The sequence below is a fragment of the Maniola hyperantus genome, chromosome 14 (genome assembly GCF_902806685.2).
Source record: "Maniola hyperantus chromosome 14, iAphHyp1.2, whole genome shotgun sequence".
Classification (NCBI taxonomy): Eukaryota; Metazoa; Arthropoda; class Insecta; order Lepidoptera; family Nymphalidae; genus Maniola; species Maniola hyperantus.
The window spans coordinates 853,681-878,130 of record NC_048549.1 but is presented as its reverse complement, the minus strand read 5'-3'; the positions used below and the strand labels follow the sequence as shown (position 1 = coordinate 878,130).

At 37.3% G+C, this 24,450-nt stretch overlaps 2 protein-coding genes across 3 annotated transcripts in view; one reads left to right on the top strand and one right to left on the bottom strand.

Annotated features, from left to right (window-relative positions):
• The window catches only part of LOC117988279 (netrin-1-like), a 199,256-nt gene that overhangs the window by 139,767 nt on the left and 35,039 nt on the right, over positions 1 to 24,450 (bottom strand). The gene's annotated exons all lie outside the window — the stretch shown is intronic.
• LOC117988280 (uncharacterized) lies at positions 1,909 to 2,631 on the top strand. The gene has a single exon (XM_034975407.2). The coding sequence runs from the start codon at positions 1,949 to 1,951 to the stop codon at positions 2,594 to 2,596; it is 648 nt and encodes a 215-aa protein (XP_034831298.1). The 5' UTR covers positions 1,909 to 1,948; the 3' UTR covers positions 2,597 to 2,631.

The window sequence follows — 24,450 nt, the reverse complement described above, 5'->3', positions numbered from 1 at the left end:
TCGAGCGAGCGGACCCACTCGCCCTGAATCGTATCGCTCGATCTCGCTTATCTAAAGTGGCATTGTTATCGCGTATAATGGCCTGATAACAGACTGCAGGATTTATTCCCGCCTGGGAGTACACTGTTCCTTATGCTAATGTGGAGGTTGGCACTGAATATAAAATCTCTTCTGTGTAGAGTGGTCTTAAGTTATTAAATATCATATTTTTATAATTTCTATAGTGTTTTACCTACACTATAAGGAAATTTCTAAATAATTTAAATACATAGGTATCAAAAATTGTAGACCAACAGGAATCGAACCCGCGTCTCCTGGTAAAAATATAGTAAAAAGCAAATGCATTGTAATATGGGCCTTTGAAAGTTTCGATAGCTTGTGTGATGTAACCACAAATTCACGGTGTTCAGATTTTTCCCCTAATGTCTACTATAAGACCTACATACCTGGCAAATTTCATGATTCTAGGTCAACGGGAAGTACCCTGTAGGTTTCTTGACAGACCGACAGCGGAACCCTATAAAAATGTCAAACGAAATCCTAGTAACGACTGAGTAAAACTATTAGTGCGTTCTCACGTTTTGTAGTTTGTCTAAGCGTAACCAACGCGCAATAAAACCGAGAGTAATCCGAAACGCTCCTGTGGCCTATGAGACTAATAAACCTCTAATAAAGGCATTCAATGCTGGACTCTTTGGAAACGCTGGATCGACTCAGACGACATAAAAGGCTTCATTGTGTAAGATTGTGTGCGTAGGTAGGAATATCGGCAGCAATACACATACAATCGGTGCTCTGTACATCGAAAAGTAAAGCTATTTATGCCTATCATCATTATTATCAACCGATAGACGTCATAGGTCTCTTATAGGGACTTCCACACGCTACAGTTTTGCGTCGCGTCGCCTGAAACCAGGCGGTCCCCTACCTACGAGCACGACTCGTTTATACTGCGATTTTGCTCAGATTTGTATTGAGTGGACCAAAACCATCCGGATTAAAGAGTTTTCAGGAACAATTTTAATCACAAACGTAATACAGTTTTGTTGGCAAGCATATTTTTTTGCCAATTCATCTCAGACCGAATAGGCAAAAAAAAATGCTCAACTTTAGGTACAACCAACTTTAAATTAAACATACAGACATTCCCTACAAAAAGATAAGGATTTCAATATTTTCGATTGTCTACATCGAATCTGAGATAACTAAAACGTGCCCAAAGCTAGCCTAGTTCAAGATGTATCTAACGAGTAAAGTTTGAATTGAATTGAAAGTTAGTTGTATTTTTTCAAAGATTAATTTTTTATTTTATTTTATTAGATATGCCAACGATAAATTGTAACAACATTCAACAACATTTGCCTGGCTAGCTAATAGCCAGAGCTTTTAATAAGGAGTATCTAAGCCTGACGCAATTTAAAAAAAATCTTCTATTGAATAGGAAACCTATCGCGAATATAATGAACTAGATGATGCCCGCGACTTCGTCCGCGTGGATTTAGCTTTTTTAAAATCCTGTGGGAACTCTTCAATTTTTCGGGATAAAAAGTGGCCTATGTCCTTCCCCGGGATGTAAGCTATCTCTGTCCATAATTTCGTCAAAATTGGTTGAACGGTTGAGCCGTGAAAAGCTAGCAGACAGACAGACAGTAGTATGGATTAATATGAAAGTATGAATTAATGAGGGATGCACTTTAAAGGTGACTTAAGACGTCACTGCATAATTAGAGAACAAGGAAACCCCACGTGTAGCAGTCATCCAAGTATGATATAATTATCTAACTACCCACATATACAATGCGTATTCAGGTCTCATTAGGATCACCTTAACACACTGAATATTAATGACCTAAATCAAAGTATAAAACCCTTGAAATTCCCTCCCTACATCGCACTTCAAACACAACATCCATCGAAGAACTACTGATTCCAAAGAAATCCAATCAAGATGAAGTTGCAGATTTTGGTAATCCTCACCGTAATTTCATTTATGTGCTTTACATCTGAAGCTCAACTACGAAAATACTGTGGCAGACGACTCGCCATGGCAATGGCTCTTATTTGCGATCCGACACCTACACCAGACAATAGATCCTCTAACAAAATAAACCAAGAAAGCTCCTCGCACTACAACGAACCAGCAAAGAGGTACTCAAACTATAAGGACTCAGAAAAGAGGTCCACATACTCCATAGAGGAAGAAATAAGTCCCTCATACTCTATTGAGTCAGAAAAGAGCTTGTTAAACTACATAGACCAACAACTCGCGAACTCAGCAAAAAGGTCCATGAATTATGAGATCATGTCTTTAAACTATATGGATCAAGAAACGACCTCAGAAAATTCTGTACCTTCAGACAAGAGGACCATAAACTATTTAGACTCAGAAAAGAGGTCTTCAAACTCTATTGCCTCGGAAAAGAGGTACTCATACTCTATTGATTCAGAAGAGAGGTATCCAAACTCTATTGACTATGACTACAATTGGAAGGTGTCTCCACAGAAAGCAAGAAGTATGGGAAGGGGGAAACGGCAGATTGTGAGTGAGTGCTGTGATAAACCATGCTCTCTTGATGAATTGAAAACCTACTGTTGATTTATACCGCTAATGTAATAGATAAGTAAAATAAAAATTGCAAGATTCTAACCATGTATTTGACTTTTAATGGTGTAGTTCTTTTTTTTTATTAAAAATACACTATTTTTATAGGTTTTTAATATTAATTTGAACACATTTAAAAAACATATTAATCAACATTTTGCATCTTCTCCACTTTAAGTATATTTTTCATAGTTAATTTTCTTGTATTTCTTTTTTCTGTGTTTTTATAAATTGTATCTTTTCAGTTAGTTAGTGCATAATATATTGTTGTGTACACATATTAAGGGTTACCGCTTAGATCTCAATCTATTGTTTTTTATTTTTATTTGGACCATTTATAGCTGAAACCTGTTTTGTGTGCCTTTATAATAAAAAAAAATAAAAAAAAATATACAGTTCTAACAAATCCTACTTTACTTAGCTCTGATATTCTTATAGTACCCGCTATGAATGGTGTATCATAACAAATGATATCAATAACACTTGACAAAGGCAAGTGCATTTATCAGTGCGCCGCCTGCACACAATTAAAACGGGATAAATTAAGACTTTCATGTCTGCCGCCCGCGCGGCGCGCCCGATAGAGCCTTCCGATAGATTTATTTGACCCCCGCGGACTTCTGCTGTGGTTCAAGTGATAGGAAATGCACCGTGTGTAAGAAACTTCTTCTCTTTTAGGGTTCCGTACCTCAAAAGGAAAAACGGAACCCTTATAGGATCACTTTGTTGTCTGTCTGTCTGTCGGTCTGTCGGTCTGTCAAGAAACCTACAAGCTACTTCCCGTTGACCTAGAATCATGAAATTTGGCAGGTTTTGTAGCTGACATTCGGGGAAAAATCTGAAAAACGTGAATTTGTGGTTACATCACACAAAAAAAATTAAATTGTGGTCATGATACTAATAAGTATTTTCAATTTTCGAAGTAAGATAACTATATCAAGTGGGGTATCATGTGAATGGTCTTCACCTGTGCATTCTAAAATAGATTTTTATTTATTTTTATGCATCATAGTTTTTGAATTATCGTGCAAAATGACGAAAAAATACGACTGTAACGAAAAAGAACGGAACCCTCGTTGCGCGAGCCTGACTCGCACTTGGCCGGTTTTTGTCTTCTATAAATATAGCTGTGATAATGGCCTAGTGGTTAGGACGTCCGCCTTCTAATCGGAGGTCGGGGGTTCGATCCCGGACACGCACCTCTAATTTTACGGAGTTATGTGCGTTTTAAGTAATTAAATATCACTTGCTTTAACGGTGAAGGGAAACATCGTGAGGAAACCTGCATGCCTGAGAGTTCTTCATAATGTTGTCGAAGGTGTGTGAAGTCTACCCATAAGCACATGGCCAGCGTGGTAGACTATGGCCAAACCCTTCTTACTCTGAGAGGTGACCCGTGCTCTGCAGTGAGCGGGTGATGGTAAAAAGAGGTGATAACCTAGCGATAGACACGCGCCTCGCAAACAGCTTTCCATAATGTTCTCAAAGGTAGGTATGTGAAGTCTGCCAACCTAAACTTTCTCATTCTGAGAGGAGACCTGTGCTCAGTAGTGAGCCGGCGACTGATTTATAATGTAGCTGGTGATGATAATTGTCAACGATTGTCTTTTTCTGTAAAGTTAACACATTTCCGAAAAGTTAAGTTAGAATGTACCGTGATTAGGCCGAGACGTCTGTGTTTGACAACTAGTCAAATCAGTGACTTTTTATCAAACGTCAAAACGCGCGCTTAGTTTACAAGATTCTATAAAATACTGAAATGTGACGTCACATCATAATGACGTACTTTTTAAATTTAATCTATAATTTAAAATGGTTATTAAACTTAAAACTAACAAAGGACGTGGATTTTACTTATTATGGAAGATCCTCTATTTAATATAATCATTGAGAAATTTATTTTTGATATAATTAAATACCCAATTGTTGGCATTGCACTATTAAAGTCTTTTAGAACTATTTTTCCGTAGAACAAGTCAATTTTTTCCTTCATTCAACAAAGACATTTAATTAACTTTTTTATACTACAAAGCTTTATAAAGCGCTTTAAGTTTATTAATTGCGTAGTTTTTTCCTCCAACAGCAAACAACGTGTTGCTTTTGTCATTTAAAAATTCTTTACTAATTTTTGTTTAACGATTTATTTTACTGACGCCTGACGCCGCTATGCTGTTGTTTAAACAAGTAGTAATCTTTTAAGAATTTTATAATCTGTCCATATTTTATTAAAAATGCGACAGGTATCTGAGACATTGTTTTTGAATGAAGCAAATAAATACTTTGAATATTCTCACCTTGAATATGATTATTTTTTATAGCATTTATCAGCACGAGAAAATTTGCTTGGAATTTTTAAAGTATTTTCGTAACCTGAGCGACACTTTGTCCAGGCTGGGTAAATACGGTATTTGACAACTAGTCAAATCAGTAAAGTTTTTATCAAACGTAAAAACGCGCGCTTAGTATGCGAGATTCTATGAAATACCGGTGTGTGACGTCACAATCATTTGACGTGCTTTTTTTAGTTTAATCGATAATTTAAACACTTTACTACACTAAACAGGTTATTACACTTGCGGGCAGTAACCTTGCAGCATTAGGATTGAGGAGTTGGATCCAGAAATTTTTATGGGACCACCACCGAAACATCCTTTGTTGATTAAAAATAATAATTTGCAAATCGGTCCAGAAACCTGGAAAAAATCGATGTACATAAGATCGATTGATGTACATTTAAAAAAAGTCGAAAAAAAAACGGGCCGAGTTGAGAACCACCTTCTTTTTAGAAGTCGAAGTTAAAAATAAAAACGAGTTATTTGGTTATATTATTTGGAATTATATTCTTCACACGTACTTCAAGTTTGGAAACATCCTGGAGGTCGTCCCCAATCTAAGATCTGAGTCTCCTTTTTAGGTACCTTCTTACAAAAAGTGAACGTCTGGCCAAGGCTTTGTAATCCGTTAGGTACTGTACTATTTATTTACGTATTTTAGGGTTCCGTAACTCGATAAGAAAACGCAACTCTTGTTAAAATATCATTTCCTTATTAAAATTCGTTTTAAAAAGTTGTAGAACAAGATCGAAATAAAAGATCGCACCCACCACTGAGCACGAGTCGCCTCTTAGAATGAGAAGGGCTTAGGCCATAGTTCACCATGCTGGCAAAATGCTAATTGGCAGATTTCACTTAATTTTGAGAACATGTTGGAGAATTCTTAGGCATGCAGATTTCCGCACGATGTTTTTTTTTCGCCGTTAAAGCAAATGATTATTTAATTTTATAATTTTTAGGGTTCCGTACCTCAAAAGGAAAAAACGTCTGTCTGTCTGTCAAGAAACCTACAGGGTACATCCCGTTGACCAGGAAGTCAGGTAGGTAGGTCTTATAGCAGATATTAGGGGGAAAAATCTGAAAACCGTGAATTTGTGGTTACATCACACACAAAAAATTAAATTGTGGTCATGAACCACTTTATAGATAACTATCTCTTTTACATCATGGTAGGTCCAATAGAAATTCTAGAAAATAACTTTACAATGTACGGAATCTTCTATGAATGAGTTCAAGTCGCACTTGATCGGTTTCCTATAATTACATCGCCCAAGATAGGTACTACAGGGAATCACGTTCTTATAAATCTTTGAAAAGGGTTCAACTTCAATAAACAAAATCGAACTTTAAACTTTATCTTCAAAGCTATAGAGTAGTAAACTCTTTACAGATTTCGAATTACATAAGTCGTGGACACAAAGCCCTGTCATTAGCGATGGTGCGTCAAGTGGTTACGCAACGGTCGTGGGTTCGAGTCTCAGCCAGAGAGATGTATTTACTAGAGGCTGTGATTTTCCACAAAATAAGCTCATTCTGTGTAACAAACATCCGTACTAATATTATAAATGCAAAAGTGTGTATGTCTGTCTGTCTGTCTGCTAGCTTTTCACGGCCCAACAGTTTAACCGATTTTAATGAAATTCGGTACAGAGTTAGCTTACATCCCGGGGACGGACATAGGCTACATTTTATCCCGGAAAATCAAAAAGTTCCCACGGGATTCTTAAAGGCCCATCCGCTTAAGTAGGCCTCCAAATGTATGAGATTTTATTTTATTCAGATACATGTTAGCCCTTGACTGCAATCTCACCTGGTGGTAACTGGTAAGTGAAGACGCAGTTTAAGATAGAAGTCAGCTAACCTGGAAGGGGTATAGCAGTTTTTGTTAAACCCATTCCCCTTTGGTTTCTACATGGCATCATAGCGAAATTGCTTGGCGGCACGGCTTTGTTGGTAGAGTGGTAACTAGCCACGGCCAAAGACTCCCACCAGACCAGAGAAAATTTAGAATGTAATATGTGACCCAAGGCACTTGCACAAGCACATAAATAATGTTACGCGCCATAGAATAAGGGCAGTCTCATTAAAGAACGCACAGCATCAACAACTTTTCTTACTTGGGCCTCCATTATTACAAGAAATTTAAAAATTCCAAATTTCTCCTACCTCCCACTAATAAGGCCACGCGCCAGGGATGTCATTAAAAGGTTTGCACCTCTATCGTCTACAACTCAATGGTCTCAGCTAATTGCCGGTGCCATCATCAGAGCAATTATTTATCAATAAATCAAAATTGCTCGGCGTCCGTCGTGCGTGTTGTCGTGAAATACAAATATTGTGAGTTCATGGTATTGGCACATTGAGAATTGATAGGCTTCAAATTGTGGTTTATTTATGTGAATAAGCGGCCAACAAATAATATCATTTTTTATTTTATTTTTAAAAGAATTGCGATCGAGACATTGTAGCTGTCATTCTACCGCAATCGAGCAGCAGATAAACTTGTAAGTACCTACCTAAATAAAAAACACAAAAGTCAAAACACAAAAAGTTCCAAAGAAAATCCGTTTATTTTAAACACGGCAATAAAGCCATTTCAACGGATCGTTTAACTCAAAAAGATGTTACAAACTCTACGGAACGACAAATTTACGTAACCATTGACCTAAAGAGGTGAAAATTCTTGGCCCTAGGCAGTTTCGTATATCTGTTATTACACGCTGTTTTAAATCTTATTATTTGAGAAATAAGACAGGTTTTTGAGCGATTGAATTAAAAGGTTTAAGTTAACTAATTTACTTACAATAAATCCCTAAACATAATATTATTAGAAGTTGTGTTATAGTATAAACTAGCTGATGCTCGCGACTTCGTCCGCGTGTATTTAGGTTTTCAAAAATCCCGTGGGAACTCTTTGATTTTCCGGGATAAAAAGTAGCCTATGTCCTTCCCCGGGACGCAAGCTGTCTCTGTACCGAATTTCGTCATAATCGGACAGACATACAGACATACTTTCGCATTTATAATATTAGTATGTATGGGTGGAGTGGAAAGCTTGAGTGATAAACAATACGGAAGTAATAAATAATAATAAATAAATAATCTTTATTTCCTCAGACATCAAAGGCCCACAATATTATGTTAGTAACCATCTTAACCTGTGTTAGTAACTATATTATAATATAATGTATGTTAGTAAGAAACTTATTCTATGTTAGTTAATATAATTAATATACTTATTAACTAATGCAGACATCCAGTGCGCTTTGAGAGCGCTGTCCTGTCTGTCTGCTATCACGTTCAGGATAATGTTGGGACTTCTCTCCAACCTACTTTTGATTGAGGCGATCCTTTTTCGTATGATTGCGAAGAAGTAATGATTGTTTTGGTAAGTATAAATTTTTAATTGATGAACCCACAGGAGAAGCGTGGTGGTTACCTCTATTATTAACCGACTTCAAAAAAACGAGGAGGTTCTCAATTCTTCTGAATCTTTTTTTACCTACTTAACCCTTTAAGGCCACAGCACAGCCAGCCACGCAAGTTCAAATTATGTTAACTTGTAGTAGATACCTACCTAATATAAGTTAAGTACTCAACAATATAACAATTCAAATAATTTACACATAATTTCAGTCTAATATTTGTTACAAGTTATATAATAATATGAATAAGAAGAAGTCTTTTCGATCACCATTAAAAATTACAATCAAGTATGAAAAATTAAAATATTACCTCATCCAATATATTTTGTGGAAAATACTCGGGCGTACCTGAAACAAAAATAAAAAGTTAATCAAAAGTAAAAACTTAAAATTCCAAAAAGGCTTTCATTTTGCTGCAGTTTTCTAAACCTACTGTACGGGAGCGGTGTGCAGTGTGCAGGCTACATATAGGTATAGTAACTTAACTTAATCCACTTATTTTTACTTAAATCATAAAATATGTGACTTAAATATTTTCATTGCATCCAACCATCCAATCTTAACTCTGCATTATAGGATATCTTCTTCTCTATAATATAAAAATGAATTTTATTTTATTTTATTATAAAGGCACAGGTTTCAGCTATAAATGGACCAAATAAAAATAATAAACAATAGATTAAGATCTAAGCGGTAGGTAACCCTTAATATGTGTACACAACAATGCCTAAATAAATATATGCACTAACTAACTGATAAGATACAATTTATAGAAACACAGAAAAAAGAAATACAAGAAAATTAACTATGAAAAATATACTTAAAGTGGAGAAGAGTGCTGAAAGTTTTTTACGAGACATTTCACCGCGATTAATAGCCTCATCTGGTGACAGAAGGGCTGACTCATTTTTTGCGCAACGGATCAGCCTGGCTGTCCAGCGCGGAAATGCAGCCAGTATTCTTGGCACCATTCCACGCGGTCATGATTTATATAGTAATAAGATAAGGCTAGCTTTAAGTTTTATTGTAATATTTTTAAAAAAAAAATCATTATTAAATAGTTATGTTAGAATGAAAAAAAAAAAAAAGAAGATGCAAAATGATGATAAATATGTTGAATCACTAAATGTGTTGCTCATCGCAAATCTCTAGAACAGCTGAACCGATTTCGCTAATTCTTTTTTTATAATATTCCTTGAAGTACGAGGATGGTGCTTACGGAGAGAAAAATTTAATTCAACCTCCCCCTCAATTTTCTAAACTCCACCCGAGCGAAGCCGGGGCAGGTCAGCTAGTTTTATATAAAATACAGAATTACAAAACAAATCATGCACGTAAAACAAATAAGACATGATTGCCTGTTAATAATATAATGTATTTAAGGATCTTTGTAGCGTTTAATTAAATCAGAGCCGAGCGAAATGTTATAGCTTTTAAAATGCTTAAAACGCAATAAATGCCAGAACAAATTAACTGTCAAAGGTAATTTGTTGCTGCATGACAACTTGACTGTAACATGACGCCTTGGAGTCGCACTACAGACTTAAGACAAGACAGTCTTAAGACAATATAATCTTAAGATACTATATATTGCTTCCGAACTATTTAATTAATTACTTAATTAAAATGTTAATGCTAATAGTAATAACATCCTTTATTGGAGTCGATTAAACATATAAGCTTAAGGGATCGGAGAATTTTTTTTTAATTTACAAACTATCGTTTGCAATCAGATCTGCTGGCTAGTGAATCAAGTGATTATGCATCCTAAGATATATTGTGCTTAAAAAGAAGATGCCTATTTACTGTTCAATTCGTCGATACCCCAAAGCCTAAAGACGAAAGTCTGTAATGAGCGTGTCCTACCTGTGATGACGTATGGGGCTGAAAGTTGGACACTGACAGTTGGCCTTGTCCACAAGTTCAAAGTCGCTCAGCGGGCTATGGAGCGGGCTATGTTGGGTATGTCTCTGAGGGACAAAATCCGTAACGAGGAAATCCGTAGGAGAACCAGAGTGACCGACATAGCCCAACGAATTATGAGCCAGCTGAAGTGGCAGTGGGCAGGCCACGTCTGCCGCAGAACCGATGGCCGATGGGGCAGACGTATTCTGGAGTGGAGACCGCGTATCAGCAAGCGCAGTGTGGGACGACTTCCAACCCGCTGGACTTACGACCTTAAGAAGATAGCGGGAAGTGGGTGGATGAGGAAGGCGGAGGATCGTGTGTGGTGGCGCGCTCTTGGGAAGGCTTATGTCCAGCAGTGGACGCAAACAGGCTGATTGATTGATTGATTGATATTTACTGTTGACTTGAACCTACCTATGGTCCGACATGCACGCACACTTACGCAATGCCCGTGTATCCAACGTAACCACAAGTAAAGTCCACTCGCCTTCGTGAATTGCAAGAACTGTAACTTTTATTAAAAATCCAGACCAGTTGAGACACAATTTCCTTAAAAGCTGAAAACTTCGTCACCTTAAAGATATCTCCTTTAATCAAAAGTAAAAAGTTACATAATATAAAACCTTTAAATGGGTTTAAACTGTAAACGCCGCAACGCTTAGGCGTCAAAGTGAGCCGCTGGTTTATACGAGTTGACAGTTGGAAACCGCTCGATTTCAAGCTTTCGTTATTAATAAAACATGAACACAATTTGTGTTTGTCTGTAGATCGATGACGAAACAAGGAACTGCTACACATCGTAACAGCCGACTTTCATTATTATAATCTTTATCTATTCTTATATTATAAAGAGGTAAAATCTGCTAGTTCATGAGTTTGTATGTAAATAAATGATCTCCGAAACTAGCGATCTGATTTTGAAAATTCTTTCACTAATAGAAACAGCTACATTATCCCCGAGTATAACAAACTAGAGATGTCACGGAGGAATCAAAAGATTGATTTTGCACATTTGATTCCGATTTTGGTTCCGATATAGCCACTTCCGTAACATCCCTGCTACATGCTATAAAATTATACACAATCCCTGTGTCCCGTGAATCGTAAGAAGCAATTATTGCAAGTTCCAATTTTCACAGAATGTGTAGGTATTTCTGCTTCATATTGTCTGAAGTCTGTGACGTTTTAAAGTCAAACATACAGTGCGACAAGGCTTTCTTGGCACTTGAATGACATTGACAGGGGGGCGCTCTTGGAGAACAAAGGCTTAGATTATTCAAACAACAACAAAGAGGACACGTGACGGCAAAGTTAGTTCCGATTTTCGCCATGTGTCAAGAAAGCCCTGTCGCTCTGTAATAATAAATTGTGATTACGTGATCTTTTTAAATATAAATAAAATAAATAAAATAAAATAAATGTTTTAATTTTAATTTAATTTTAATTTTAGTTTTAATTTTAATTTTTTTAATTTTAATTCGGCCATCAGCGCCGAACAGGCCAAGAGGCGCAAATATGAAAACCTCGATGGGAGCTTCGTATTCGTGCCTTTTGGTGTAGAGACCTTGGGGCCGTGGGGCCCGGGGGCTCGAGCTCTTTTTGAAGAAATTGCGAAAAGAGTTATCGAGTCAACCGGGGACCCGAGAGCTGGCAGCTATCTTGGTCAAAGAATTAGTTTGGCCATCCAAAGGGGTAATGCTGCCAGCATCTTGGGTACAATGCCTCGCTGCGGTGGTCTCGACGAGGTTTTAGATTTAATTTAATTTATTTTAGTTTTAATTTAATGTTGTTTTTTTTTAGATTTAAGTTTATTAATAGTTTATTTGTTAACCATTGATAATAAAATATAATATTATTCTAAGAAAATACAATGTATATTTTATAAACGATTCCTGTCCATCAAATAAATGTTTCGAATTTTCCCTTAAAAATAATTGATGACTAAACGAACTTACCTGCGTGAAGTTCTCTCACAAATTATATGAGTCGCTTCATTCGAAGATAATTATAATATTATACTAGACTTATAGCTATATCTATAAATTTTCCAACGTATTATAGATTGTGGCAGCACTAAATTACCAAGCAATGAAAACAATCAATTATTTCAAGCATCAATATGCCCATAGTCTTGTCCAGATAATTTCCGAATGCTAATTAATATCGTGACAATATTTAGCGCTTACCGTAAATTACGCCGAGACAAAATGGCGTCGCATACAAAACAGTACACAGCTGATTAGCATAATGCAACCGTGCTCGCTAGATTTACGCTCACGATCGTTGAAATCTAGACAAAGAGAAAATGCACGGACGGAATCTTTAATGCAGATGATAAATGGCATAAACGGATAAAAAACTGGCCAAGTGCGAGTGGGACTCGCGCACCGATGGTTCCGTATTACCACACGAGTAGATATCCCTGTATTACAGTCGTATTTTTTCGACATTTTGCACGATAAATCAAAAGCTATTGTGCATAAAAATAAATTAAAATCTGTTTTAGAAAGCACAGGTAAAGCCCTTTCATATGATACCCCACTTGGCATAGTAATCTTACTTTGAAAATACATTTTAATTATTTTTTGTGATGTAACCACAAATTCACGGTTTTCGGATTTATTCCTTTACTTGTGCTATAAGATCTACCTACCTATCAAATTTCACGATTGAATGGGAAGTACTCTATAGGTTTTCTTGACAGACACGACGGACAGACGGACAGACAGACAGACAACAAAGTGATCCTATTTTAACCGACTTCCAAAAAAGAGGTGGTTCCCAAATCGGCCCGTTTTTTTTTCTTTTTGGAACCCTTCGTGTGCGAATACGACTCGCTCTTGACCGGCTTTTATTATTTAATTTTGTCGAATAAAAGTAACGGTAGAATTTTGAATGTAAAAAGTTTCAAAGCAGCATTATGGCAGCATTTCGGAATAATCTGACATCTACAAACTGGCAACTGGCAAGCCGGGAGAGCATGTTTATCTCACAATCAGCATTTGTTTGCGCACGTCGCGTCCGTCCGTCTGTCACATCTGCGAGCTCCGACATTGATACTAAGCCAACAGGATCGTGTGTTTGTGTAATCTTAGCACGACTCGACGCGGTACCATGACATTACCAAATTGGGTATTTTCCTAATTTTGAATTTGAAAAAATATTATAAAATATTATTAGGTACTTTATTATAAACTAGGATAAAAATAATGACGTACGCTGAAAAATCCAACAAAGATTTACAAAGTTACAGGTATTTTAATTTTGGAGTGGGAGGGTCTTCTATCTCTTTCTCGCAAAATAAAAATTTGTATGAAACCGCACGAAGCTACTATGGAATTAGTCAAAATGACGTCATAATAATTCTATATCGCTATCTCTGTCTAATCAGAAATATTATTTAAAATTTAAATGCTTATAACTTTTTTAATTAGTTTTTTCAGTTTACGTCATTATTTTTATCCTAGTCTACACTAATATTATAAAGAGGAAAACTTTGTTTGTTTGTTTGTACTGAATAGGCTCAAAAACTACTGGACCGATTTTAAAAATTCTTTCACCATTCGAAAGCTACATTATCCACGAGTAACATAGGCTATATTTTATTTTGGAAAAAAATAGGGTTCCGTAAGATATTTGGGTTTTTCGGACACAAGGTGTAAAAAATCAACCAGAAAAGTTACTTATTTTGCGTACGCTGCCTAAACTATAAAAGATAGAACCATAAAATGTTCTAATTAATTGTAGATCTTATAAATATCTACAAAAAAGTCCGCGACACACTATACCCATCTATGTCGAGTGAGGCACAGCAACCATTTTTTTATTTAAAAATCTTGATTTTTTTTTGGACTACATTTAAACGCGTTTATTTTACTCATGCTATTAATCCTTATCAAAATAAATGATTTCATCACTAAGAACAGTTTATGGAGATAATATTTGGTCTTTGAATGATTAAAATTGGACGTTTGGTTTTGAAGTTATGGCGAAATTAAAATATTACGATTTCTGCTGCACGGCCCGTTGTCTACACTAATATTATAAAGAGGAAAACTTTGTTTGTTTGTTTGTTTGTTTGTTTGTTTGTTTGTTTGTTTGTACTGAATAGGCTCAAAAACTACTGGACCGATTTTAAAAATTCTTTCACCATTCGAAAGCTACATTATCCACGAGTAACATAGGCTATATTTTATTTTGGAAAAAAATAGGGTTCCGTAAGATATTTGGGTTTTTCGGACACAAGGTGTAAAAAATCAACCAGAAAAGTTACTTATTTTGCGTACGCTGCCTAAACTATAAAAGATAGAACCATAAAATGTTCTAATTAATTGTAGATCTTATAAATATCTACAAAAAAGTCCGCGACACACTATACCCATCTATGTCGAGTGAGGCACAGCAACCATTTTTTTATTTAAAAATCTTGAATTTTTTTTGGACTACATTTAAACGCGTTTATTTTACTCATGCTATTAATCCTTATCAAAATAAATGATTTCATCACTAAGAACAGTTTATGGAGATAATATTTGGTCTTTGAATGATTAAAATTGGACGTTTGGTTTTGAAGTTATGGCGAAATTAAAATATTACGATTTCTGCTGCACGGCCCGTTGTATTATATAAAGAGGTAATGTCGTTAAGTTTGTTTGTAGGGGGTAATCTCTGGAACTACTGAACCGATTTTAAAAATTCTTTCACCAGCTATACGGGATCTTTAAAAACCTAAATCTACGCGGGCGAAGCCGCGGGGATCAGCTAGTCGTTACATATAACGGTAATAATTATGCGCATCGAGCGAAGTTGGGTACCGCTGCGCGATTGCGGGACAATGACAGCTACAAAGTCACGATCGCAATCACCTCTGATTGGTTGACGCTCGCTCTCTATTGGCTACAATGCATTGTTGCAACAAGAATCGCACAAATTCAGCCAACCACAACAATTGAGATTGTAATAATGATTGATGCAGGCTTCCTGCAATCGAGATGCCGGTATTCATATGGTATTTATGTTGGATATTACAATTTAAATCCATAACTAATATCAATTTATGAAAAGATTTTCTTATTATCGATCACTTACTATCAGAAGTATCGGCTACTTGTATAAATCGGGTCACAAATCATATTCTAATCGCTTTAGTTCAATTATAAATTAGAATTTCAAATGGCATTACACTATTTAGACCACTGAATTAAACAACATATTTACTTACAGAGAGATGTCATTACTAGAGCGTGCAATTTCTATCAAAACAAAGATAATATTATAAAACTCTAGATATGCAAAACTTATACTTACAACTGTTATTTAAATTTACACTGTCGATAAGTTACTTTTATATTATTACTAAGTACATAATATTGTCAATAGAGAGAGATATGCTTTGATTTACTCTATGTAAGTCAAGCGATTAAGCGTTCCGGTACGATGCCGTGTAGAAACCAAAGGCGTATGGGTTTAATAAAAACTGCTATACCCCTTCCAGGTTAGCCCGCTTCGATCTTAGACTGCATTATCACTTACCACCAGGTGAGATTGCAGTCAAGGGCTTACATGTATCTGAATAAAAAATAAAAAAATAAATGTGATCAAATCAGAAATAAGGAGATCCGTAGGAAAACCAGAGTAACCTACATAGCTCAGCATGTGGCGAAGCTGAAGTGGCAATCAGCAGGGCACATAGTTCGAAAAACCGATAGACATTGACCTCCCACTAGATTGACGGACATCAAGTGAGTCGCATAGGGAGCCGCTGGATTCAGGCGGCACAAGACCGTGGTGTGTGGAAGTCATTACAAGAGACCTAGTGCTATGTCCAGCCATGGACGTCTATCGGTTGCTTATGATGATGATGATGATGACATAATATTGTAACAATTTTCCTTTTAATTACTCCAGTTTCTTGCTTGCTTCTATCAGTATTTGCTTTTCAATTTAAGTAATATAACAACAGTTTAAAAGATTAAAGAGCTTTTTGATACGTGATTAACAAAGTTTGGTCTTGGTCTGTTGCTCCATAGGCATATCTCGATGCCTACTTATCTACTGCAGGTAATAAACAAATAAGTAATAACATACAGCATTGACAGGTTTATTTGATTAAGATAAACTTAATAAAACTAAGATCGATTAAATGGGAGTTATTATAAGTAGGTAGTTAAATTATGTAAGTACCTATACTGTAATGAGCGTTCATTAATCATGATCAACCCATCACCGGCTCACTACAAAGCACGGCGGGGTGATTATAATACGTGTCTCGCGACAGGCTTGCGACAGGCGTAAATCTCGCGATCATTGCTGTCAAACGTGCGGCTAGAGAGAGACAGCAATAGCCACAAGGCAAAATAAGAAGAAGAGGAAGAGAGACAGAAAATGAACTATAGTATTGCTACTGCTGTGGCGTTGCTGTCGCTTCTGCAATGTTTTACGTGATCACCCCCCGGGTCTCCTCTCAGAGTGAGAAGGGTTTTGGCCTTAGTCTACCAAGCTGGCCATGTGCGAATTGGTAGACTAGCGATAATTACCTAGTAAAGACTTCGGGTCTGCTATTCAGTTCAGGGTCTGGGGTTGGAACCCAGGGGTCTGCTGTTCAGTTCAGGTGTCCGGGGTTGGAACCCAGGGGTCTGCTGTTCAGTTCAGGTGTCCGGGGTTCGAACCCAGTTCTACTAACTTTATTAGGAGTTATCTTGTTTAACGGTGAAGAAATACATCACAAGGAAGATTTGCAGGTGCAGACCTGAGAGTTCTCCGTATTGTTCTCAAAGGTGTGTGAGCTCAGCCAATCCGGACTTGGCCTATACCAAATTATGATAGGCCTTGTACGGGAGTGGTGTGTAGGCTCGACCGTATCAAAGGGAGATCTCCCACCGAGCAGTTGGTTTTGCTCGGTAGCGCCAGCTGACGGTTGTGTCTTGAAACTTCTTTATATAGTGCAGATTGCAGAAAACTCCGGTAGTGCGATTCAGGTTTGCGTGTTCTCCTTTCAGTTTCGAGGATGGTACCCGTGCTGCCATCTAGTGAGAGCGGCGTGAGAAGTCAAGGCTTGGGTTTGTATCCAATTGATGTACGAGTGAGGCGTACCATCTGCTTGCAATTGTGGCGACGCGACGGCCAGAGGCGTAAAGTCTAAACCCTTCTTTCTCTGAGAGGAGACCAGTTCTCAGTAATGAGCCGGCGATGGGTGAGCTGCTGTTGATGATGATGATATAGATATATATAGAGTTGTAAATCTATGTGGGATAGTATGACCTCAACGAATATATTCAAAAGCTGTAAATTAAAATACTTAACTGACTACACTGAATACTTACGACTAGGTATTAGTTTGCAAAATGCATTTTAATTTGAAAAGGCTCGCGCGGTGCTAGCACAATTTATATACTCAACTAATTGCAATATTGACAGCTAATTTTCTTAGTAAAAGCGCAGCTCACACCTAGCAAGTGCTTGACTGAGACAGTGAAATAGGTCGAGTGGTACCTACCTAGAAATAAAATTAATAAAATGTTCCTCTTGAATTCTAAAAACAGAGGATTTTTTAATTTGGTTGAGTAACAAGATTTTTGTAAAGAAAAATTGCCCTACAATGTAATATTGTGATGAGATTCTTTCAATTCAATTTTTATATCCAAAATTGATAAAAAAGAAAAATTAACCAAGAGTTTAGATTTTCGAAGATTTACGTAATTATTTAACTGCATTGTTGCATCGGTCATTTATGATTTTGACACAGCAATCGATTAACTTGACTTAGGTATATGACAAATGGAGTTTATTGGACACTTATCTCGATTGTTTAAGCGGCTTTTAGCGATAAGGCCACCTATTATACTTGCAAACATCTTTGTTATATTTCTATTGTTTTGGTTTTGGTGTAGGCACAATAATATAATTTACTTTACTTTTACTTTACTCGATCGAAAACTAAACAAGTAAACACTAACCTATTAAAGGCTCCCCCACACAGACGCGTTATTATAGGTCGATAATATCGCATGCGGTATTGCGATAATGCGTCCCGATTCCTTGCACACAACTGCGTTTTTATCGTCCGATATTTCTTACGAGAGAGCGCGGAAAATTGTTTAGAATGACATTCCAAGTCCAGGGTTTTGCTAGTTTTGCAGTAATTCGACGCTGTATTACGTTTCTGGCGTCTTTTTTGGTCATCTTCCATTGCTACTGTTAGTAATAAGCATTCTTCATCTGATGATATGATATCCATATTATTGAAAAGTTTTTAGGACACTCATACAGTCATGTAACCACTCTCAAACTATCGATAAAACCAAACGTCCTACAAGGTGTGTGTACGGTTGTTTGCGTCCTGATACAAAACATTCTAGAAATCATATCGGAATATTGCAGGACGAAGAAACGCAACGTCCTACTTCCATTGCGGCGTTGTTATCGCAGCAGTGTGTAACTACATGACCATCCTAGTACAAAATGTACTGAAAACAGGTATCGCAATAACGCATGCGATATTATCGTCCTATACTAACGCGCCTGTGTGGGGGAGCCGTAAAGCTTAACTTGCTTGGTGTGAACTAGGCCTAACAAGACAGCATTAATATAGCAGTTAAGTAGAAAGTGTCGAGTAGATAATAACAATAAAATATACCATTGGACACCACGATGACACAAACTAGCGACAAAGTATTTTATGACCCATACATTTATGGGTCTATTAGGTGTGTCTGACGATATCATTGCAATCATCGTTCATTTTTAGGGTTACGTACCCAAAGGGTACCAACAGGACCCTATTACTAAGGCTCTGCTGTCCTCCATCCATCACTCTATCCGTCCGTCTGTCTGTCAGCACATCTCGTGAACCGCCATAGGTGAGTTGAAAATTTTCACTGAATGTATATTTCTATTGCCGCTATAACAACGAATACTAAAAATTTCCAAATGGCCGCAATGAAAATTAAAAAAAATAAAAAGTACATAATCAAATGGTACGGAACTCTACATGTGAAGTCCGATCACAATTGACCGGTTAACGGTTTGACAACGTATTAAAAAAATACTACCCGTAGAAGCAGGGGCTGGTCAGCTAATAGTTAGTATTTTTACAAAAGGAGAAAATTACTAACTGACATCTACGTTCAGCTTGAACTTGAGATTTTGCATGATTTCTCAACAACGTAGACTCTGACTAAGAAGTTATTTTGAGGGTCCCGTACACAAAGGGTAAAACGGGACCCTATTACTAAGACTCCGTCCGTCTGTCTGTCACCAGGCTGTATCTCATGAACCGTGATAGTTAGACAGTTGAAATTTTCACAGATGATGTATTTCTGTTGCCGCTATAACAACATTATACTAAAAAACAGAATAAAATAAATATTTAAGGCGGCTCCTATAAAACAAACGTGATCTTTTGCTCATTTTTATAGATAATGGTACGGAACCCTTCGTGCGCGAGTCCGATTCGCACTTCGCCGGTTTTTCTGATTAATTCTAAATATTGCCACTACCTAGTATAGTTCGCGATATGTCGAGATGGCAATCGGGGTATGAGGCGAGGGACGTCCCGCTCACCCGCAGGCCACCCGCGTTATCCCGCGCCGGGTTAGTGCGGGTGCTGTGCGGGTGTGTCGTCCCCACCCCGATTGCTATCTCAACCTTTCGCGCACTATAAGTCAAAGTCAAAGTCAAATGATTTATTCAAAATAGGTAATAAATTACTCTTTTTGATAGTCAGATGTTGGATTTGTAAGATATAGTGGTGATAATTATTACGCAAACTTAAAACTAAAGCTACGAGGGTTCCAAACGCGCCCAGGTCTGAGAAGAGCGCACAACAAACTCAGCTAACTATATATATTGGAGCCGTCTGGAATCCGTATTGGAACGCTGGCTATCCGTAAAGGCCGTAGGTATGTCGCAAGCCGTCCCTACGTTAGTTTGTGCCAATAACACGTATATAACATAAGCCATAAACCAGCCCGCTCGTTAAGATTCTATAGCTTGATATTTCATTCATACATTATTATATTACAGAGCCTCATTACCACACTCATACCTACTGAAATGCTAAATTCTAGTAATTACATCACAGTTTCTTGTCAACTAATAAGTTAGGTACTACTATTGACTTAATTATTGACTTATTGACAAGTCCTATTACAATGTAAAGGATTATTCAAATGATAAAAAAGCTTGGGAATGAGTTGCTTAACAGCACATGTGATAGTCTAATAAGTTAAAGTGATTTTGTAAAGTGGTGATAATAAAAAGAATACCCGGCTGAGTTTGTTGTGCGCTCTTCTCAGACCTGGGCGCGTTTGAAACCCTCGTAGCTTTAGTTTTAAGTACGTATTAATTATCACCACTATGTCATATTATCATCTTACAAATAAAAATTTATGACAATCAGGAAGCGTACAATTTTACCAATTCTGAATAAATGATTTGAGTTTGAGTTTATATTATTACTTCGTAAGGACAGGGCCATTGACCAAGCAAAATGGCACCGATTCATTGGTCCTAAAATGTTTATTTAGCACCAATGCAACCTCAGTGACGTCTGGATAACAAACAGGTCGTTCATTAGTACTTATCTAAGAGGTGGCGCTGATTTATTTGGTTTCTAAACCGTGAAAAATCTTGTTCGCTTGGGCATATCATGACAACTAAAGTCAGACTAAGCAGTACCTACTTTATCAATAATAGTAATTTTCACCGCGACTAATAGCCTCATCAGGTGACTGGCTCATTTTTTGTGCAACGGATCAGCCTGGCTGCATGCAGCCAGTATTCTTGGCACCACTCCACGCGGTCATGATTTGTATAGTACATAATTAAATAAGGCTAGCTTTAAGTTTTATTACATTTTCATTTTAAAAAACTTACAATTTTTGTTTGTCTGGGCGGGTCGCTACTCCTAATCCTAATCCTAATTCCTAATCCTAATTAATATTATAAATGTGATAGTGTGGCTGTTTGGAAGTTTGTTACTCAATCAGGCAAAAACGGCAGAACGGATTTGTATGAAATTTGGCATGGAGATAGATTATACCCTGGATTAACACATAGGCTACTTTTTATCCCGGAAAATCGAAGAGTTCCCGCGGGATTTTCAAAAATGTAAATCCACGAACGAAGTGGCGTGCATCAGCTAGTAGTAGATAAATCGGGCTAGCTGGCGGGAATGCGGAATCGGTATAGTACGTGACATTTCGAGATGGCAATCGGGGAGGGAACGGCCCGCACACCCGCACAGCCCCGCGCTTACACAGTGCGGGCGAGCGCGAGTGACGTGCGGGTGTGCGGGGCATCCCCTCGCCTCATACCCCGATTGCCATCTCGACCTGTCGCGGACTATAGATATAACAGTTTCGACGCCAATCTACTTTGACTTTATATCTCTCACACTAGCTTACTTTTATGGCGTAGACATTAAACTGGGATATCTTCTTTGATTCCCGTAGCATTTAAGAATTATACCATCTATACTCATAAAGGGATAAAACTGACTGACTGTCTTGTCAACGTACAGCTCAAACCATCATCATCATCATCAACCAATAGACGTCCACTGCTAGACATAGGTCTCTTGTAGCGACTTCAGTACGTACGCGGCAGAAAGTAATGTACATCGACTTTTAGAAGGGATAGCGGATTTGTAGAGCGGATCTGCGTCTCTGTCGTTGAGGCCGACAAAACGTCATATAGCTATGAGTGACAGAGACAACGCTCTACAAAGCCGAAATCTCATTCTAAAGGTTTACATCGCATACATTATTATCTGCCGCGTACTGTGCATGTACAACGATCTATGTATTTAGATCTAAGTAGTGTTGTAAAGTCCCGCAAATGGCTACCTAGTATTAGACAGGAGATTCCAAACAAATGCAAGGTGCAACAGTTTCGCCATGTCCGTCTGTCTGTCCGTCCGTCCGTCCGTCCGTCCGTCTTGATTGATGATTGATTTATTGTTATACTAACAGACCCAGCAAACTTTTGACTACAGAACCCTACACTGCGCGTGGCCCGCCACGCCCTTGGCCGGTTTTGGTTATAACTTGAATGTCTATAATGTTGACAGCTTCGTAGAACCAATTTTTGATTATAACAGCCGTTCCATACATTAAATTCAATGCTTGAATACAACAATGTACATCACCTTGGTCTATTAATTTTCAGCTTAAATTTTTTTAATTTTACGTAAACACAACAGCGATAATGATTTATTCATCGCAGGCTTTTGATTACCGAAATGGTCCCGGAAAGAAAGGCTTTCCGTGCCCCTTCCCTTTCACTCCCTTTTCACTCCCCTTTCACTCCTTTTCACCTTGCACCCTAAGTCACAGTCTGTTGGCTTTCAAGGCACAATTAACGCTTCTTTATGACTCTTATTAGTATTCATTCCGATACGCACAAGTTTTGTGTGTTAATTAACGAATTGTCATTGAACAAAGATAATTTAAATAGAACTTTAAAAACAAGCCCTGTTTTAGAATTTGAAAATTTACAGACATTTTCACAGATTTCTTACACAAAACCCGGCCAAGTGCGAGTCAGGCTCGCGCAACGAGGGTTCCGTACTTACAGTCGTATTTTTTCGAAATTTTGCACGATAATTCAAAAACTATGGTGCATAAAAATAAATAACAATCTGTTTTAGAATGCATAGGGGAAGCCCTTTCATATGACACCCAACTTGATATAGTTATCTTACTTCTAAAATTGAAAATACTAATTTTTATTTAATGACCACAATTTTTTTTTGTGTGATGTAACTACAAATTCCCGGTTTTCAGATTTTCCCTTAATGTCTGCTATAAGACCTACCTACCTGCCAAATTTCATTATACTAGGTCAACGGGAAGTAGGTTTCTTAGTTAGGTTTCTTGACAGACAGACAGACAACAAAGTGATCCTATAAGGATTCCGTTTTTCCTTTTGAGGTCCTACCTACCTAACCCTAAAAATCGGGAACGCCCCGCACACTTGCACAGCCCCCGCGCTAACTCGGTGCGGGCGAGCGCGGGCGTGACGTGCGGGTGTGCGGAGCGTGCCCCCGCCTCATACTCCAATTGCCATCTCGACCTGTCTCGTACCTACTATAGTTGTATGACAACCAGTCTGCCTTAAAAAAAAGTTTTTAACAAAAATCACAGTTTAGCAATTGTACAATTAAAATCCCTATTTTACCCCCTTAGAGGTTGAATTTTCAAAAGTCCTTTCCTAGCGGACGTCTACGTCTTTATAGCTAAATTCAGCCCGATCCGTCCACCAGTAGTTTGAGTGCGTTAATAGATCAGTCAGCTTTTCCTTCTATTATAAATCTCTATAATATTATTCTAAACAAAAGTCAACAACCAAGCAGTATGGCGGCTTCTGAATATTTCCTGCTTGCATACCAAGATCATGGCGTGAAAGATTTTTAAAACCTCCCACCAAAGAAAAATAATCACTACATTTTCCATCTTACAAAATTATACTCTAAAAGCTATAGGATAAAGTTTAGTTTCAATTACAAAGAGTAAAGTTGACAAATCATCACCCAATAAGAGTGTGTGCCGATGATATTATGCGTAGGCACGCGTGCGAGCCTGTAATATTTACCCACAACTAATACTTACTTAAAAATGTACCTTAAACCCTAAACGCTTTGATTTATTTTACAATGGCAGAAGAAATGCAGAAGTTTTAATAGTTCTACATATTATTGGAAAATCAAACGCTAGTACGCGCTGTAATTGCGATGTAAGCTTGAATGATCTCTATAGTAATGTGAAATAGGATCATAATTTCTATGTACGTAATATAGGGTTGCCAGGGTAGGTAGGGATAGTACATTTTAATAAAATACAATTCTTCGTTTTTCATATACCACATTTTTTACGATTGGCAATATTCTCTAGTTGTTGAATGGAGTGGAATGTAGACTCCGTGATTTTATTTCCTCATTTTCTTCTTTGTTAAGAATATACATATTGTACGCAAAATCAAGAACCAAAACAAAATATTAATTATGAAATTGATAAACTTTGTGATAACATTTTTCACAACAAGTAACTTAAGTATAGGTAGTGATTGTCCAAAGTAGAATAATTATTATTAATTTGTATTATGTTTCCTTCTGAAAAATTCCTCAATACCTTGGCGTATGGAAGTCCCCACAAGAGACTACTACGACCAGTAGTGGAGATCA